This window comes from Rosa rugosa, chromosome 6 (genome assembly GCF_958449725.1).
Source record: "Rosa rugosa chromosome 6, drRosRugo1.1, whole genome shotgun sequence".
In the NCBI taxonomy this organism is placed as follows: Eukaryota; Viridiplantae; Streptophyta; class Magnoliopsida; order Rosales; family Rosaceae; genus Rosa; species Rosa rugosa.
In genome coordinates this window covers 579,784-600,426 of record NC_084825.1, presented here as the reverse complement: position 1 = coordinate 600,426, position 20,643 = coordinate 579,784, and the positions used below count along the sequence as shown (strand labels likewise).

Below are 20,643 nucleotides of genomic sequence, written 5' to 3'. Positions count from 1 at the left end.
AAACAACAAAAAACAAAGGAAGGAGACGAAACCAAGACCTTACCAGAGGAAAATAAAACTAAGCAACATATAGAAACAACACCCAAGTAACATTGTCATCTCAAAAAATAAATAAACAAAAAAAAAAAAAAAAAACACATACTAGCCACGACCGCATCTCTCTAACCTAGGGTTAGGGTTTTTTTTTTTTTTTTTTTTTTTTTTTTTTCTCCTTTGCGTCTGCGTAGCCTCCTCTCCAACATCAATGGCTTCATTTGAGTCCATGGCAGCACGCCTTGCATCCTCCCTTGCCATAGCAGAAGAGAAGAAACTGATGGACCTCCGTACGTCTATCTAAGGGTTTGCGACAATCAGAAGTTTTCTTGGTTGGCAAGCTTCTCACAGCGAGGGAGTATTCTCGTGGCTCTTTTCTGGGAATGCTCATATCTGCATTGAGAGTAAATGGTACTCTCCGAGTTGAGGAGGTTGGCGAAGATGACTAGGTTCTTTTCTCCTTCATAGATCTGGCAAATAAGGCTAGGGTTTTGAAGTTGGAACGGAGGTCCATGGGGTTTCAACAAAGCCCCAATTGCAGTAGCAGACGCATCATCCAGGTAGCGATGGTGCCTCTGAAGACGTCTCCTATTGGATGACGCTGCACGGGGTGCTCCAGCTTTCAGATCGGAACGAATCATGCGATTGATTGGCAGTACTTTAGGGGAGTTCAAAGAGTATGACCCACCTGCTTTCTGAACTAGGCTTTTGCGCATAAGAGTGGAAATTGACTATGAGAAGTCACTGCTATTCCGGCGTCATTTCTGGGTGGAAGATGATGTCCAATTACTAGTACAGTTCAGGTATGACAAACTGTTTGGCCGTTGCAGTCGTTGCGGCTTTGTCACTCATGTAGGCCTCCCATGCTCGGAGCCAGAACTAGTAGAAGAAAGTGACACCCCGGTTGGAGCAGTAGAGCAGTCTAATGCCCTTCGAGTGCTACGTGGAATTAAGGATCCTCAAATGGTAATGGGGGAATGGCAGCAAACCAAATCCTAATTTTTAAAGCTCAAGTACCCCGCAGCATTCCAGAAGCTTTGCTCTCTCAATCAGTGGTAGCTATGTGTTGACAACAACGACAAGTGCATATCAGAGATCTGGAAGAGCCACGGCAAAATATGGAACCAATTACAGGACAAAAACATCTTAGAGAAAGAGATGAGGTAACAATTTCTCCAAAAAAATTGCATTTGAGTTTAGCTGTGAGAAAGAAAAATCTTGATGCAGTGACTATGGGATTAATGGAGGGTCCTCCTGATAACAATGAACAACCAAAGAGAAAAAGAGGTCGCCCAGTAGGCAGTGTGAACTAGCTACCTTATCGAATGGCAGGAAAAGATAAAAATGCCAAGAAGGATGGAGAATCTGACAAGAATCAAAGCAAGAAGACCAACATGATGCCGAGGTTGCTGGCTGCTGATGAATCTGAGGCAAGTACTAGCTTAGGTTCTTACACTTTTAGACATTCTGGACTCGAGCCTTTAAAAGTAGGAGTGAATTCTATAAACTTTTCTAAGATGTTTCTAGTTGATATTTGTATCACAAATATGTGTTGGCAGACTAAACTACATGAATGATTTTTTTCCTTAGAAAGTGAGATTGGTCTTGCTTAGCTTAAACTTGTTGTTCAGTGTGCATCTCTTTAGACTTTAATTAGTTTAATTTGGCTTAGATAGGTTTTTTGGATTTCCAGATTTTCTTCTGTAATTTTTGTTAAACTCTGACCTGATTTCATTACTAATAAAATCAATTCATATTCAAAAAAAATTGTCATCTCCTAATAAATAAATAAAAAAAACTACAATGCAATATAATTGCCATTGGATTACCTACAACAAGTACACAATAACTGAATTTGCTTTATGTTGGTTTAATTTCTTCGAATCCACTAAGCTTTGAAATGAATCTCCACAGTACTAAGCTTTCAGATGCATCTCGACAGTGCACTAGTGCAGCAAATACGAATTACTCATTCATACGTGCATATATATATATATATATATACATCAACCAATCAATCAAAGTCCTGAGGTTTAGACCTTGATAACATGCATATACCTATACCTCTCATTCTAAATACACAGAAGATACTGTTTGACAAAAGCCATCTTTGAATTGTTTTCAGTGAATATATAATTTTGCGTAAGCACTGCCGCGCTCGAAATATGTTATATGTACATTGAGATAAATGAGACACCACCATTTTGGATGCGGTTACTCACTATTGCCAGCGCGGGGACCCTTCCTAGGCCCTCCAAGAATACGTGAAATCTGTAAACCTCTACTGAATGCTTGGTTGAACAGCATTCGCGTTTGGAATTCGGAAACAAAAGGGAACCAAGCCAAGAATGCTACCGGGGTAAATAGAAGCAAACCCATGATTACTTCATAACCACGAGCAAGTGTTTGAACCGACTGCCAAAATCCTGCTCGTTTAATTGGTTTCTTGCAAGCTTGTGCAATCTATAAGAATAAAAGAAACACAGTAAAATAAAAGAATGAGTAAAAGAACAAAATGGAAAGAACACAATAAGAACCAAGCTTCTGACATGGGATGCATAACTTGATGGGAAAGATAACAATGAGGAAAAAAAAGGATCAAAATGATTTACTGACCAAAAGCATTCCCCATCCAGTTGGCATAAAGGCGAGAATGCAGACTATGACATCCTTTATCGTCATATGAGTGAGCACTACTAAGACAACAAAGACAGATAAGAGTGTAACAAACATACATCCCTTAACGAGTCGAAACAAAAGCTGAAAGTCTGCACTTAATCGTCGCCTTCCAGCTGACACAGCCTGAAAATTTGAGCAAAATTGTTAATATAAAGAAATGGACTTATTTCCCGTTGTTAAATATTTTTACCCGCAAAATATGCTGAAATGAACATGAAAACATACATATTTAGACTCGTAAAGCATATACCAGCATCTGCCTTCTACTTGGTACTTACAAATGCTAAGAACAAGAGTTTTCTTTTCGAATAGAGTTATACTGATTTCTAAGATTCCAGCATGCAGCGAAGTGTTACAGTAGGCACTATTAGTTGGCAAATCATTTCTGAAGCAAAACTTCATACTCCATTACATACCAACAGGCCAACTCTTACAATTGAATATATGAAGCCTAGATAATGACAGGTTTTCTTTTCCTGATCTCTTAATAATTTCATGTTTAATGCTGTATTTAATATATATTGACAAGATTGAAAGTCAAGGGGACGAGATTCTCAGTACTAACCTTCATCAGCAACAAAACAACGATGATCACCAGCCACGAAACACCATATACCTGCATGCATGCTCATTGAGAAGCAAATTAAATTTCCACCCACTTCATTATATAAATAGATATTTGAAATCATTTATTTTTTAAGGTTGAAAATGCATAAAAGGTACTCAAATATACCAGGATACTTTTGTTCTCTGTAATGTTGAGGTGATATACAAGCCCATACTGGTAGACAAAAAAGCGCAATGCTAATAATATCTCAGTAATGATACCGCGCATCCCAGAGTAGCGAAGATGCTCGTGTTCCTTCTCCCACCAGGATTCCCAACTTTTTTCAGGAGATACACCAATCCCTCCATGATTGCTTATCCATTTCTTCCAATCTGTCCAGTCATCAACTATCTTTTGCCACTCAAACCCTGACGGGTTGAACAGGAAAGGAGCGAAAAGCCATGTTCCAACCATGAACCATATCTGTACAGTAATGAGAATATATACAACTCCACTTCTATATGAACGACCAAATATATGGTACACAACAAGCAGAATCATAAGCTCAATGCCCTTGACAAAATGGCTTCGGGAGTAGAGCCTGTAGTTATCAGCAAATTTGGCATGAAATACAACAAAGCTACGACCAGTTCCTCTGTACTCTGCACCTCCATGAAGCAAAGTCTTTCCGTAATAGTGAGTCTTTGTACCGAGTGAAAATGCGAAAAATACAGGGGCCAATTGTAATTGCATTAATATAAAATCACTTAGTGCAGTACGGAACCCCTTTTCCAATCCAATTTCCATAATCATAGGCAATGCCATCAAAAAACCAATTTGCACTACAGACTGAGAAGCAAGGGCCACTTGAAGAGGCTTATTGTTTCGAATAGCTCGTTGAGTACTCAGCCCCTTTTCAAGTCCGCTTAGAACCAGATAAAGGCGACCGTAGAGAAACACATAAACCGTAAGCACTGTTAACTGTTAAGTCATAACAGAGACATTTCAGATAGCTGGAAGAATTATATAGTGTTGTAAAAGAAAAAAAAAAGTATATTTCTTACATACCAAGGTGCTAAAGTAGAAACCAACTGTGGTGAAATAGCAGGACAACATTCGGAAGAAATCAAATCGGTGTCCAAGCCTGTAGATGTCACGACTCAGTGTCTGCTCACCGTTCCCATTAGCTATTTTTGCCTCAAAAATGGAGATCTGGTTGAGGCCGACATCCCGTCCTTTACCAACTTGTATATATTCATGATGAGTGACTTTGCCATCACGTAAGGTAGAATTGAAACCTGTAGAGCACAGCTTTTGCAAATTGGTACATTGTCAATCTAAAATAAAGACTTGAAACAGTTTCAGAGCCATGAGAATGCCTGCAAATATGTCCTCGCTTAAGTTGATCACTTTAGAAGCTTTGCTTATACCCCCTCTAGTCAGATGAAACAGTCTGTCGAATACATCTGGATGGCCATAGTGGAATCTAACTCTGAATGTAGCAACAAAAATGATAATATTCAGCACTCCCGTCAAATAGATAAGCAAAGAGCCAAAGATATGGTAACCCATGTGAAAAGCGTTTATCTGGGCAAAGCTTTGAGAAATGCAAAGAATGGAATGATACTGGAATGCTAGGATGTTCTAGTTTCATTGTGTTATGTTGTTCCGACTTTTGAATACCGAAAACGTGCATAGAAACCAACTGCCCTCCAAAAAAAGAATCTGAGTGTGTGAATTCACAACAGCTAAAACCTCATGTCCCTCCAATAGTTTTCCATGCATTTGATTTTGAGTGGTAAAGAAAACTATGTGTTCAAAATATTTATATCAGAATATAACAAGGATAGAAAAATTCAAGAACTCTGACCTCAGAGGGCTAGCCAACAATCTCTGCCCAATAGTTACAAAACTAGTCTCCTGATTTGACATAAACCATGCAAGAGATGATACACTGCAAACATTTACAAAGGACATGATAAGCCACACAAACACAGAAAACTCTTGCATAGGGAGTCTTAATTAACAAGCGCTTCAAATTCTGCTTCTGACCTGCCAGTAAATATATGCTCCCTAAGCCCAAGTATTGTTGGAGGTCTGCCATCATGGTTTTTGAGAAATTCTTCCAGCAAGTTCCTCATTTTGAATGCTTCTTCCAAATAGTTATCCTGTTGAGTTCGATACAACAATTTGATTAAGCGAGGAGACCTGGCTAAATCATTTCTTCCTCAGAAAATATATCAACCATATAGAATTTATATCCTTAAGCCAATACACCCTCATTATTGTGCCCATTTCCCCTAACAGACCAAGTCATTCACATACGTTAATTTGGAACTACAGTAATATTTAAGGATTGCAAGGAGGAAATAAAATCTTGAAATCAGTTACAATTTCCAAACTCACAGAATAGCACCTTTCATCCGTATTACATTAAAATTCAGTGTTAACCCACTAGGCCAGCATACAGACTCTACCTATCTTTCTTTTTTAAGTGCAAGTGTTTTCTTGAATTGTCCTTGCTGTATTTTTTTTCTCTCGCACACAAAGCATGTGCAAAGAGTCTTCACTACAAAAAGATGATTGTCTAGTCACTACTTTCTACTCATGGACATGTGCACTATTATAAAATACATCACAACCAGTTACCGTAAATGAACTTTAGTAAGAACTGAGTCGGTGACTAAAGCCTTTCTAGTCACTAGTCTAGATGGTTTGGGGCAAAAGCATTTAGCCACTAGTTTTCAGCCATGCCATTGTCACACACAGTTCATGAGTCATCCCTAATACATTTAGTAATGGAATTTAATTTTTTCTTGTGATAAAAAATCTAACTAATGTAGTGATTCTGTGTGTGAAAGACTGTATACCTGGTTCATATCTATTGTTTGCAAGCCTTCTCCACGTGTGAATATAATGGCATGGTTTTGATTTTCTGGCTTTCCTTCTCCTAGTATTGCGGGTCCAGGAAGCTTTATCCGATAAATATCCTGCATAAGGAGAATTAAAAACATATCATCGTAAAATATTATTCATGTAAAGAAGAGGGTGACAATGTTACAATTGTATAAGTTGCACTGAAATGGAACAATTATTTCTCTAAGGAGAGAGTAAAGCCAAAATTATCTTATGGATAACATCTAACAATAGGCAATACCACAATAGTAATCCTTCTGTTGAAGGACAATCCCTATACATCTCTTACAGGTTCTAGCAAGCTCTACCAGAGTTTGTATAGAAGTACTGTTCATTCTTCAGTATTGAATATAATTCAAATTATTACCTGGTCCAATCTCTGAACTGGATCAGAAGAATCAATTGACTTGGTTGGAGGAGCCGCCTTTACAAGAGCCGAATAGTAGACCTTCCTAACCATTTTTTTGGATTTGTCTTCACTAGTTTTTTCAACCTCGTCAATGTAAGCTACCCGAAGAGATGGGTAACTGGAACAATAAAACAAAGAGATATAATTACTCCTTGCTTTTAGAATCAACTAGACTCTACAGACATGCTATTTACACATTGAATAACCAGAAAGTATATCTACAGACATGCTATTAAATGAAGAAGAAAAGCAATTTTTTCTTTTCTTTTTTTGTGGCAGTAATGAGGAGAGCAAGTAGGAATTGAAGATTGCCATATACTAACTACTTAAAATCCATTGGGAACATTTGAGTTAACAAACTAAATTCATAATGACAATGGGATAAAAACTAAAGGCTGTTATCCGCACTTCCAAAGAGTCATCCGGTACACCCCACTGCTTAAAAACTAAATTGATGTGTTCCTTTCCTAAACTCAACTAACCTGCCCTTATGTGGAACGCATATTAGCATATGAAGCAGTGAAGACTTACATTCTGTAAGGGCAATGTTGACAATTGAGTAAAGCAGGACTGAAGAAGAAATAAATTTTTATTCTACTGATGTTACTAACCATTTTAACCCAAATATGTTCTTTCTGTCAAATAGTTATCAATACTTGTGAAACAATTGAAGCTTTGCCTCTTAAGGAGAAAAGGTACGCAATACTATAAGTCTATAACCACCTCGCATGAAGACTTGATTAGCATACATTTCAAATGAAAAAGAGAATAAATATTAAAGATCATACGTTGCCATTAGTTTCAAAATGTCTTTGGCACGAGCATCACCAGATCGCTTATCAATTCCATACTGTTGGCACGAAACAACATATGAGAATTTCATGTCAACTACTGCTTGACATTGTGCCAATAGCGATAGCGACCTTTCAGCCTTTGAATGTTCCTCAATCGTTGATTCAGCAGCCTTATACCCTTCCATTAGAACTGAACAATGAAGAAAAACGAGATCAATATATACAAAATTAATGATACTGTACGAGAGGATAAGATAATTAGAACTTAGAGCAATCCGATCCTCAGTACCTTCATCTTTTGCCATGTCCAGGAAGGCCTGAAGTTCTAGCGCTTTCCGGTAATACATCATACCTCGTACTTATTGAAGAGAATAGGAGAAGACAAAACTCATAATGACACTAAGAAATCAAATCAAGATTCAAAGAGAAGATGAGAGATCTGCTTATACCAGTTTTGGTCAATGTTTGACCTCGATAGGATGCCCATAGGCGGAGTTTCTCTTCCAAGTCTTCGTTTGCTCTGAGCTCATCTTCAGTACCACATTTGACCCGTTCAAGAAAGTTAGTCCACTCATCTGTAACAAATAATGGATTAATATAAGATTATTTTTGTTCACAATACACAGCATATAAAAAATAAAATAATAAACATAAATGAGATAATAGACAAGAATTAACCTGGAAAGATCTTTTGCAAGTAGAAAAGAATAGAGACACCATCATCATTCTCCCTTTCCAGGTGATCTATGGAGAAAAGAACATCTTCTGAATAGTAGGGTGTCAAAACCCTAACCAAGTAGTTATAAGTAACTATGTCAGGCAAATGTATTGCATATTTTGACTCCCCAAAAGGTAAACTCAAGTAAAAGAACTCTGCCATATTATTATCCATTATACATCGAAGTTATGAAGTGGATTAGACTTGAGACCAAGAAATATCAAATAAGTATTTTCTTTGTAATAAAGTGAACCCATTAGTCAAATCATCAAATACATACATATATATATATATATAGAAAGTCTGATTCCATTCCTATTGGTGGAACGTCAGAACTTAAAATTTGATTAACAAACCCTGAAATATTTTCACTAGCCAGCAGCCAGTCAAGAAAGAGAAAATGAGATAATGAAGAAATTCCAAAATTGAAGAAGTAGAACTTACGAGAAGGAAAGCATATTTTGAACTTTGGGTGCAGGAGGCATTTCCATAAACAATGAGTTGGAAAAGAAAGTAATACGCCTTCTTGCTTCCAAGTTAGATGGAACATCCATAGCAGACTCCTTCTCTGTAAGCAATAGATGAAGCCTCCGGATCTATAGAAGATAATGGACTCAGATAAACAAGACATTTACAAATAACATTTTATCATAATTAGAAATAGAAAACACGAGAACCAGAAACTTTAGGACTGTTAAATTAGACATGAAAAATAAAAGGCTGGTCCTCTACACAAATTGTTGGAATAATCCAACCCAAAACCAATCAGCACTAGGTGGTGAGGTTCAAGATTTTATATGTTATTTTGCAAAACAACATATAAAATCTCCGATACGCCCCCTCATGTGCGACTACACATCTGGCTGCAAGTGCAATCATCTCCCTCGTCAGATTAAGTCAGGTCATATACATAATACACAGATCACACACACACGCGCAAGCGCACATACACATCAAGAAACGGCACCTTGGGATGCAATTGGAAGAAACCAGGCTCCAATACCATAACCATCCAACCCAAAACCAATTGGTAATAGGTGGAGAGGGTTGAGATCTTATATGTGAATTCGCAAGGCTTAGATTTTCTGATGTAGGATTCTATTGTCTAACATAACTAAGATTAGTAATGTAATTTTGATGACTGTAGGATATCTTATAAATAGAGCTACAATCAGACACAAGACATTATTCCTTACAAAAGGGAGGGACTAAACAGATGTGGACAAGAAATCCACCAGAGAAGAAATCTCAGGGTGTAAGTACACACCTGAAACACAAGCAAACCAACTAGTACATCGAACACTCAATTCCTATGCATAGTAGTTTTTGCAGTGCAACCCTACTCCAACTAGCTATAATAATAGTATTTATAAACTCACCTTTTCTTTCCAAGCCTCTGTTTGTGGCGTCACTGGGAAATTCAGTTCACCGAAGTATGTATCTCGTTGATTAAGGGGTCTCATTCCCTCATCGTTTCCATATGATCCACCATGGTTTGAATCTACCAAGCTACACGAAAAAGAAAAATAATGCAATAATGAGAGGTTTGGGGAACCAATAAATAACAAAATGGAAAACAGGATCAGAACCATTTACGTGGGAATTTCATCATCTATTAGGTCCCTTGTCACAACTTCTAACATGTTAAGCAAAACAATTACAACCTGGTCCTTGTCCTCCCTTTCGTTTTTCAACTGTACTCGTCAGAAAATTATGGTTAGCTACAGATTAATAGGAAGAAGTATGTCAAAGTTTACAGTAAAGAATAATACCAGATATTCAATTAGCTTAATAAATTGTTCGTGGAGGCTTGGGAGAGCACTCAATTTAACTTCCTTCGTCAGCGTTCCTTTTTCTATATGATCATCAACTATGGAAAAAATTTCATTTATAACCCTGGAACAGAAAAGATCAGGAAGACACAAAAGTCAGGCAATGACTTCCCTTTTTCTTTTCTTCTGTATTAATTCAGGACCCAAGTAGTACTGTACTCACATCTTTTCGCGTTCTCCATTGACTAAAACATTGATAATACTTCTAAACGAAAGATAGCACTCTCTAACAGCACAGCCCATATAACTGTCCTTGTCTGTATTCATTCTCTTTTTCAGCTCACTGTCTTTACCTTTGCTGTCTTTAGCCATATCTAGTGCTATAGGGATCTGCAGAACTAGTACAGAGTGAATATATCTATTTTGCTTGGTGAGACTAATGGAAGAAATTAACTCATTATAAAATAGACCTTGCTAGCAAGTAGAAAAGGAGGCCACCGGATGAGGCTCAAATCTGGGTCAGCCCAATATGGGACAAGCAATAAGTTCATTTCCCTGCAAAGAAAGTCCAAAAAGTAGATACTGTAACTCAACATTCATCCAAGTTAAGAAAAATATGTGTTCATGCTACAGCATTATTTTACCTATCACTTATCAGATCCTCTTCTCTGAAACTACTGATTATTTCGTTCCACATCTGTGCAAATTTTGCTGCCTCGATCTCTTTATTAGATGGGATCTGAAACAATCAACCAACTCAATCTGATTCAAATGATGGTCTAGAGATCTACAGAGAGACATGCCAAATTGTACAATGGTAGTCATTATCAATATTTGTGGCTTCTGATACAGAACAGTATTCAAACCTTATCAAATTTACGAGAGAAAGTGGCTTTTAGTCCCTTCTTCTTAGTGTTCTCCTTTTTCTCCTCAGGAACCAAGGAAGCATTAAAAGCACGGGGAAGTGATTCAAATCGACTTCTCAACAACTCTAGAGTCCGAATCTGAAAGAAAACAAACACCTCGTCACATAGGTGTAAGTTCAAACAACCTACATTTTGTGCAAGGCAAAATACATGAAAGTAGACTATAGTACATGTCTTAGTCTAGGAAATAACTTCATGTAACATTCAATCTAATGATGGAAAGTAAAGGAAACTCTTATCCGCTTTCACCACGTTCAACAAAAGAAATTGAATTGAAGGGCCTATGTAGTTGTTTATACGTGTATAAGTTGAAACTTGAAAGTCCGTTAAAAAATATGTCATATGTTTGTGCAAATGGAATGCACGCTTCTCTTCATTTATACTGGCATTTCAGTTCCATGTACCACCATAATGTCTATAAAAATGAATAAATTTAGCAATACAATGGGGAATGAGCAATTGTTGTGAAAGACAAATCTATAGGTTCAGCACAAATAAGTTAGTAGGAGCTTCTAATTGCACCCATTTTGGAATTGTCTGCTCAAATCACCAGGACCTTTTAAAGAACTTGATAACTGCACTCGTTAATTTTCTGTTTATTAACCTTCTATAATTACATTTTCATAAATATGGAAAGTAATATGAACATGTCAGATCTGTAAAGAAATAACTGTCTACCAACCTCTCCAAGCCGGCGAAATGCACCATATATACCTCCATATATTGTGGAGAAGATGGCATACCAAATTTGAGTATCCATAAAGTACACCTACAGAAGAAAAACAAAAAACAAAAAAAAACAAAAGAAATCAAATTAGTCCGACAGAATAAGTCAAAGAAAGACGCATCTGATAATGACATAAACACCGACATACAAGAACAATTGGAGCCCAGAGTGCAATCACTACACCAATGTTACTCTTCGCTGTAAAAAGTCAAATGCTGAAAAATGTCAACTGATGACATCATAAACTTGTAAAGAGCACAAGGAAGTTTATTTAACTCATGCAGTTACCTCGAGGGAAGAACTCATGCCATTGATAGGTCGAAATGTGCACTCTCATGATATCTTTAGTTGGCTTTACAAGAGGCCTAATCTACAAGAAGGAAGAACAAACAAATATGAGTCAACTATTTATTCTCCACAACTCTAAGATAAGATTATAAACCATTTGGAAACAGGTTATTAAATCATGTACAAAACTCAACTTCGCCCAGATGCTTAAAAATAAGATATGTGACAAAAATGTGGTAAGCTTGTTTATTATATGAGTTCTTTCGAGTTATTTGATATTCTGATATAAATTAGGCTTAAAATACTCCCGTGAAAGGCAGTTATGAAAGGAAAAGAACTAGAAAATAAAATAAAATAGAAAGTAGATGCTGGCAATCAATTAAGGAACACTTTTGTGAAGGGTACTTTCATGATTTTGGGATAGAGAACAAGGTTTTTTCACAAGCCATTACTAAGAAATTCAGGTTAGCTTATGAATGGTATGACCCATGATTTTACATAATTTCATGGTGATATAATGCTTTTTGATTATCACTAGAATTATACCCTTCAAAACCAAAAATCAAACGTAGAAGTGTGTCAATAACCATTATATTTCACCAGAGCAATCATTTAAACCTGGATATGGTAATAAATTATACTTCTTTAAATTGCAGAAGCAGCAGTGCTGATGCTTGTAAACTTTGAACATGGATAAGAGAAATACCTCGACAAAGTAACTGAAGGTTAATTTCGAAACAAGCAGATTAACCCAAAACAGGGTATACCTACATTCAAAAGCCATCAGTAGCCAAAATATAATAATAATAAAAATAAGCCATAACACTACCACAACCTCTTAGCTCAAGTCATTCCATAGAAAAGGGAGAGCAATAAAAACTTATATGCTTACTTGAAAAGGGAAAACGCGCTTTCATGCATTCCTCTTCCAACATAAAGCCGAGGCTACAGGATATAAAAGACAATAACAAATGCATGAGACTCAAGCAGATATTCTCAATGAAAAAATATATATACATATATAGGTAGCAAAAGAACAAATTCAGGTATCATTTCTATAGGCTCCAGTACCACTTAAACACTTTGACTAGAAATGAATTCAAGGTTACACACCTGAGACCACCACATCATCAGCATCATAATCTTATAGTCTGATCTTTCAAGACGCCGGCGAATAAATGGGAACATAAACAACAATGCTGAGAGCATGTTTGGAGATAAGTAAATGACAATAGCCAAAATGAAAAAAGAAGATGAACTTGGACCGTTGCCAAACCAACTCCTGATAGTCTGTGCAAACCCAGAGGGATTTTTCCAACTAAATGCATAAGTCACAGGTAAAACAATGACCCAGGCTGCAGCTGAAACAGCTTTCAAGACATATCTTAGCCTGACAAAGGCTGACATGCTTCGCCTAGCTTTCCAGCTCAGAATTAGATCGAGAACAGCTGCAAAATGAACCAAAAAATAAAAAGAAAAGGATTCAGCATATCAGGAATTTAGAAGGTAGAAGAATCACAGTCATTAAAAGTTAAATTAATTGGTATATAGCAGCAATTCTACAGAATATGTAGTCATGATACTTTCATCAAAGGTATACACATTACTGAAATAAGAACAGACACCAAATGAACCTCTCACTAGTTAAAATTTGTTTACTGATCAAATTTCTTATGGTGTACAACCTCACAGCCTTACAGCTATGTGATGACGGATGAGCAAGCTTATATTCAAAGTTATAGAAATGGGCATGACCCAGAAGAATTATCTACTTTCATCAAGCAATTTGTGTTGAAATTGTGTCCGTCAACTACTTTTTTTATTTTTTATTTTTTTTATTATTATTATTTTTTATTGAGGTCACACAGTTCCTCAAAAACTTTCTAGGCCCAAAGACTAATCCGTGCCGGGGGATCATGTCAGAATGCTTCCTCCCCCCTGGCCACCAAGAATAGATTGGGATTTAACTCCAATCAGCGTCAGCGGGATTCGAACCCGGGTGTGGGGGTTCCAAACCTAGAGGCTCTTACCAACTCGACCACCTGTGATGGTTCTGTCAACTACTTGAAATTGAGGCAACTATGGTTAATTATCCGTAGGAATCAACAGTGTAGTGATTTTCTAGCACAAGTATGTAGAATTTAAACTGATAAAGTTCCAATTTCGACAACTGCAGTAATTGTCAGATATCAAATGCAGGGGAAATTGAAATTTGAGTACGGGCAGGAGACTAGGTGCATGGAGTAGCTGCAATTTTGACTACCAGTGCGAGGCTAAAATAACAATGAATCAATACTAGCAGTAGTAAGGTCAATTGGTTTTATTTACCTTGTGCAAGCTTCAACATTGCAGCAGTTATGAAGATACTCAGCACTTTTTTAAAGACATCACCCTCAAACACTGAACTTAATTTCCCTGACCCATTCCAAGCAACTATGATCATTGCCTAAAGGAGATCATATTTTCTACATAAGTCTCAAGATTCAATAAAAATGAGCATAGAAACAAAGGGGATAACAAAACTAATGAGTACCAATGAGTACCTGTAAACTCAATATATAAAAGCTCCACATTCTATCAAAACTTCGGAAAATGTGCCAAAATGAGCGTATCTCGACAAAGTTGACTTTGCCAATCCATCGATGCCCCGTGTATGGTTTCTTTTTCTGAAAATCATAAACTTTCCACAATTAAAAAGAAAGAATTTAAACCAAAAAGATAGGCTAGAACATGGTCATCTTTTGAGTTTTATTTATTTCTTTTTTATTATTATTATTATATTTTTTATTTTTATTTTTTTGCATCAACTGACTGGGTTCAAAGTACTACAATCATAAATTGCGCCAGTAAGAGTATCTGAACTTTTTCTTTAGATAACAAGTTGAAATATGAGATTTGGTTAATTCTAAATCTGATATATGACCTCATAGTATCACTAATATCTGAAACTGTGAGACACATGCATATTTATAACAGTGCATACTTAAGAAGTACATATAGTCTTCAATATAACTGTTCGGAACAAAACTCTCAATAAAAGCTAGGAAATTGGACTACTAATCAACAAGGGGACCAAGTAATTTGTCAAGGTCAAATAAGGCAAACAACGGTTGTTCCCTTTTCTTTCTTTCCTTCTTTTTCCAGTACAGGAAAAGCAAAGAGGTAAAAAAGTATTTTGTATCTATATTACAACAGACCTTCTCTTTGTCAACTTCAAGCTCTTTACTGGGCTTGTAAAAGAAATCAGCATCAGCACGCATCGGCCAGCCTAGCTTAAAACAATCAACTGACCTGCAATTCGACACCAACAAAATATTGTGACATCCGGTCTTGCATAGGACACCAGCAAAAACACAGAAAATCACTTACCAAAAGTATTCATTCAAGTCATCGTAATTTCTCCATTGGGAATGCTTCGATTTTCCTCCTTTGCTCCTTTCAGCCTCCTGCAAAGGACAACCAAAACAATTACAATGCTTTGAAGTAACACAATGTTAAAGGGATGGCAAATACATTAATTAGCCAAAGAAAGTAACATAACCCACACCTGTGCTATAGTATCATATATTGGAGTTACTACTTTCCCCAAAAAGGCCTCCTCTTCACCACCATAGGCTGGCTTTATGTGCTCACCCGTCATTGGACTAACACTCCCAGCTAGCATTCCATATAATTCAAATGCCATCTGCAAAGGGAAACGAACAACATTAAATAAACTGCTAAATTAAACAGAGGATTTATCCGATTAATGGCTTGGATAAATCACAAACACGTATCTTCACTTTGGTCAGAAATAATGCACACTTTACACAACATATATAAATACAGGGAACAACATGCAAAGAATCTGAGACCATCTAAACTGATAATTTCTCCTTCTGAAACCGACTACGTCTATAGTACATATGTGTGCATTTGGTTTGAGATATCTCTTATAATGCTCAAGCAAATTCTTGTGAACATTCTGAGGTGGTAGCACAAAAGATATGCAAACTAGAGGACAATTTACTATTAACTTCCTAAACATTCTTTTCTAAGAAATGTAAATTTGTTAGACCACAAGAAGCCAAGGACAAGATGTCCACTACAATACACAATAAAACATTCCAGATACACCATGAGTCTGTGAATCCCCAGAATAAATAGACAAACAGCAGACATCAAAATGAAACACATTCAAGAGATAAAATACAATACATCGTATGCCCTCCAATCTGAATAAGTAGTGGAGAAAGAGACTTTGAAAGTACACCTCCTTAAAATTGAAAAGTGTCTTGTTCCCTTCCAGCCAAAAACACCCTAAACAAGGCACCCCACAATCAAGAAAAAATGATAAAGGAATCTTCTTGAAATCATTTGGCAAAGAAGCCCAAAGAGAAGCAAGCACTCTAACTCTAGTGACTACCCCAACTGCTCCCACATCTTGCTCCTTAAAATTGAAAATTGTCGTGTTCCCTTCCAGCCAAAAACACCACAAAAGAGCCAAAACAACATATCTCCAAAGAGTAAGGACATTCTTATTATGCCCCTTTATCAAACAACCTTCTGCTGCATCAAATTGCAGTTTCTTGGGCACACCCAGACCACACCAAGCACCTCTAATAAATCGGGAAATCTTATCTTCCTCTATCTCTGGGAGTTATCCCTGATATTGGACCAATATTTCTGATATTTTGAAGACACCAAACCAAAATTACAAATATTCTAAAATAAGAGATACATTTGACGAAAATGAAAACGTGGCTGATGAAATTATTTATCCGTCATCAATTTCGTTTACATTCATAATTCCTCCAAACCAAAGGCAAAATACACCTTATTAACTTAGTCATTCACTAAATCATTGTAATTCTCATTGGATCCCAGACAAGAATAAGCAAAAGGTGATGACACACCTTTGGCCTTTTCTTGACATTCATTGACACTCATAGACTAACTACCCTAACCAGTAAAGCAATCCTTCAAAAGCATAACTATCACTATCAAATCAATCTTTTGAAGAGCTATTACCTACCATGTTCACGAATACAACTTTATATATTTTATTGATGTTTCCACATTATCAATATATCTATAGATATACCCTTGAGTTTAAGTTTGGTTATATCTATCACTGCCGATACTTGAAACCTTGGGTCCCACCTGCTACCATTTAGTTGAGCACTGGCCAAGAGCAAATTTTGTTCGAACAATGGCCTTGTAAATCAAATTTATTTTCTTGGTGGAACCTTGCCAATCAATTTAAGAATCTCAGAAGGAGAGATTTCTGAACAATTGATGTTAAAACGATTTGTACAGAAAGAGTCCTAAAGGATGACAACCATGATCTTCTGTTATTGATTGGATCCAAATAAACAAAAATTTATAAACGGGAGGTTAATTCTGAAATTTCCTGGAATTCCATAGAGGCGTTACTTAAATAAATATATGACAACAGAGTGTAAAGAGAAAAGATGTAACCATCTATGTTTGGTTAGAAGTCTTTGTAAAATGCATACTATGATCAAGTGTGTTTCTAAATTACATTTGCATGAATATAAATCATAAATGTCACAAAGAAACTTCTTAAGACTTACATGATGATAAATATAGCAAAGGCATTCCGGCATGAATCTCAAGTTGGCAGCCTCTCCCCATATAAGAAGATATAAACCCATGTATAGTAATTTCCGCTGCTGTACTTCCTGCTGAATAGTTGGCAACCTGCCAGTTATAAACAGTTTTTAAGTTACAGGTATGAAACAGAACATAACTGAACAATCACAAGCCATAGCTAAAGAAGCAGCGATGCTCCTTCTTATAGGACTATAAGTATATAATTTAATATTTTCCAAGACATATATCAACACAATTTTTTCTTTTTAAAGAATACATCAATATAGTGTTAAATTACTTGGTGCTGTCAAATATGAATCCTCACCAAAGGCTGCTTTTGCGACCCAAGTACTTGCACCATTTTTTGTAATTTTTGAAAAGTTTCTTCATCACTACTGTTAAAGCACGATCATCCAACTATGCAGCATGGCCATGTAGAGTAAGTTAGGCACAAAAGAAAAGAAAAATCAGAAAGTGAAAATATAACAACTGAGTAGAATAAGAACCTTGGGCTGCTGATCAGGTTTTGGTAATTGCCGTATGTGAACATTAGCGATCAACAGAATCAAGTGCTCCCTTTGATTGGCGACACTATCCTTCTGCACATTTATGAGTTGAGCATAGCTTGTTGATAAAACATGCAATTTAATAAGTGTATGACAACTGGTCTGGTGAGTAACTTCACCTGAAAACCAAACATAGCCTGAAGCCAATCAAGAATGTCTTCATCTTCTTTCTTTTTGTAGTCCTTCGGCCAGGGTAAACCTCTGGTGTTTCGGAGTGCAGAAACAGTATCATGAATCTGTAAAGAAATAAAAGAGGCAATGCATTTCACCTACAATCTAAAGACATAAAACATAGACTTTCTAAATCGAAATTGTTGAAACCTCGGGATATCTCATGATTGCCTGATTTCGACTATCAGGATCAAGAGGAAGAATATTGTAAGGTAGATATATTTGTTGTTTTTCTTCAACCTTAGCCTGAGCTTCCAAAATCTACAGTAAGAACAATACTGATTATATATATAAACATATTCACTTAGAATGAAGAAAGTGAAAATGAAGATTAGTATCAAGTAAAGTTTATGAAAAACAGAGAAAAAAAAAATTATATTTCACCTCCTCAGCCACTTCAACAGCCTCTGTCTGATTGACAGCCTTCAAAACCTCAAACAAAACAGCAGCAGTTTTGTATGCCTTTGTCAGTTGTGCACTGCATTAGGAACACAAACTTTAGAATGCTAAGTATAATGCGCTGTAGCAACTTTTAATCAAGAAAACCACTGGTCAACACTCTTACAAACATACCGATCAGGTTTATCAGCAGTAGTACTGTGCAAAGCTTGAATGTATTTTTTGTAGTAATCTCGATAAAAACTCTGCATTTCACGAGCATCACTCTTTGCTCGTCCTGCCAATGTTGTTTCATTTTCCTAAAGAGAACAAAACCATAGGTAAATCTCTGCTCAAACTCCAATTTCCTGATATTCCTTCATATAAACTAGAAAATACACTGATAGAAATTATTCAACAAAATACTTATTCCTTTTGGAAAGATGACACTTATCCTTACAGTGTCAAATGCAATCTTAAATTTTGTTCCTCACATCAATTTTCAATTCTTATTTATTCACACTCTCATTTAAAGATTAAATTCATTCATCTTTTGAACTCTATACATTTCTCATCTTGTTTTTGTGTATTTATATATCTCTCTGTTTGTTTGTTAATTATGTCCTTAAAGATAACATCATGCATACGCAAAGAAGTTGTTGCAATAGGAAATCAAAGCTTTACCCTCTCTAGACGTTGAAGAAGTGCAGTTTTAAACTGGCGAACACCACGGCCACTAGATGTGGGATCTAGTCTGTGAGCTTTCTCAAATGCATAGAAGCGACCTAATTTCAAGCACAACATTAGTGTGAATTGCATTCTCGAACATACCAAAAATGTGAGACACAGCAGTTGATGTCAAGTCCATGGAAAACAGATGGAATAAAGTTAGGAGATGCAACTCACAGAGATAGGCAACTCTTGCATTCCTAGATTCGACTTCATTTGCAACACGGAGAATAGGAGCAATATCAACCAGAGAAGAAGGCACAACCTCACTATCCAACGGCTCTCCAAAACTTCCAGCAGTCTGAGTCCGCAGAATCCGCCTCTGCGGTTGCTGCTGGTCGAAGCCCCTTCTATATGCCATGTCTGGAATTTATCTATGCCCTAAACAATAGCAATTGAAATTGCTGGTCTGCCCTGCAGGCTGTGGTAGCCAATGACACACACATATATATAAAAGGGATAAGAGGAAGTGTTAGAGATCACTTGGAATGAGAACTTATTCAGTGGTAGCTAGCAGTGCACAGAAACAATAAAAATCAACTGAATCTGAATCTTACGCGAGTAGAGTAGTTGGTGTTGTTAGAAGAGTAGACTTTTTTTCCAATAAGAAAAGCGAACAAGAGACCATGAAATGAAGATGGTCTCTAATATAAGTAAGTGGTTTGTTGTTAAAAGACAATGGAAACAGAAATACAAAAGAGTGATAAAAGTAGTAAGCAGTTTCCGGGAAATGAATTAGCGGACCATATGTGATGGGAGGAACTCAGGAAGAGTAGAAAGGCAAAAATATATGTACCTTGTTGGGTTAGTTGGACACCCACCTCGCCATACGATGACGATGATGATGATCTGGGAAGTTTGCAAGCAAGTAGTGAATGCTTACCAAGGTCTTGAAGCTTTGAAGAAGAAAAAGACCCAATCAATTAAAAACAAGTACAGAGAGAAAGGAAGGGAAGTGGGGGTTATTTTAGAGTTAAAATAAAACAAAGGCAAAGAGGAGGATCCGTGCGATGATGCACATGCAATGATGCAAATGCAACACTCTCACTCTTTCTCCATTTTCAAAAGTAGCGGCCAGCCAATCAGCTGCTCACTCAGGAAAGTCCATTCCTTTTCCTTGGGTTTCAATTGGCCAATCCAATGGAGCCGCGTCCCCTGCTTTCCTTTCCCTTCCCTTCTTCATTTGCTCGGAAACTACTGACATACATGAATAGAAAGGAAAAGAAATAATATAAGTTAGGTGGTGGGTCTCACCGAGTGACTGCCAGTGTGACCGACCTATCACCTCGACCCAAAACAGCAAAACTCACTCATCATCGACGACTATCAAGCAAGTATAGTCAAGCCTACCATCCACCGTCCGTCCTTTTCTGGGTGACGTTGTCTTTGATCTTT

The 20,643-nt window shown here is 36.8% G+C and overlaps 1 protein-coding gene across 1 annotated transcript; it reads right to left on the bottom strand.

Moving 5' to 3' along the window:
* Nucleotides 1-1,983: 1,983 nt before the first annotated feature.
* On the bottom strand, nucleotides 1,984-20,317 carry LOC133715449 (callose synthase 2). Its single transcript, XM_062141947.1, has 43 exons — nucleotides 20,045-20,317; nucleotides 19,426-19,669; nucleotides 19,204-19,304; nucleotides 18,715-18,839; nucleotides 18,526-18,619; nucleotides 18,292-18,402; nucleotides 18,090-18,206; nucleotides 17,911-18,003; nucleotides 17,730-17,821; nucleotides 17,386-17,512; nucleotides 15,357-15,494; nucleotides 15,179-15,255; nucleotides 15,007-15,100; nucleotides 14,353-14,475; nucleotides 14,138-14,255; nucleotides 12,923-13,257; nucleotides 12,702-12,754; nucleotides 12,516-12,576; nucleotides 11,810-11,891; nucleotides 11,670-11,719; nucleotides 11,477-11,563; nucleotides 10,735-10,872; nucleotides 10,513-10,607; nucleotides 10,339-10,423; nucleotides 10,092-10,258; nucleotides 9,869-9,992; nucleotides 9,693-9,790; nucleotides 9,476-9,605; nucleotides 8,541-8,692; nucleotides 8,057-8,166; nucleotides 7,828-7,953; nucleotides 7,668-7,736; nucleotides 7,373-7,568; nucleotides 6,543-6,702; nucleotides 6,130-6,249; nucleotides 5,312-5,427; nucleotides 5,130-5,213; nucleotides 4,639-4,751; nucleotides 4,328-4,557; nucleotides 3,446-4,240; nucleotides 3,278-3,328; nucleotides 2,650-2,835; nucleotides 1,984-2,496 (listed from the first exon to the last, which is right to left on the bottom strand). Exons 2-43 carry the CDS (start codon nucleotides 19,607-19,609, stop codon nucleotides 2,248-2,250), a joined length of 5,856 nt encoding a protein of 1,951 aa, XP_061997931.1. The 5' UTR covers nucleotides 19,610-19,669; nucleotides 20,045-20,317; the 3' UTR covers nucleotides 1,984-2,247.
* Nucleotides 20,318-20,643: the final 326 nt, after the last annotated feature.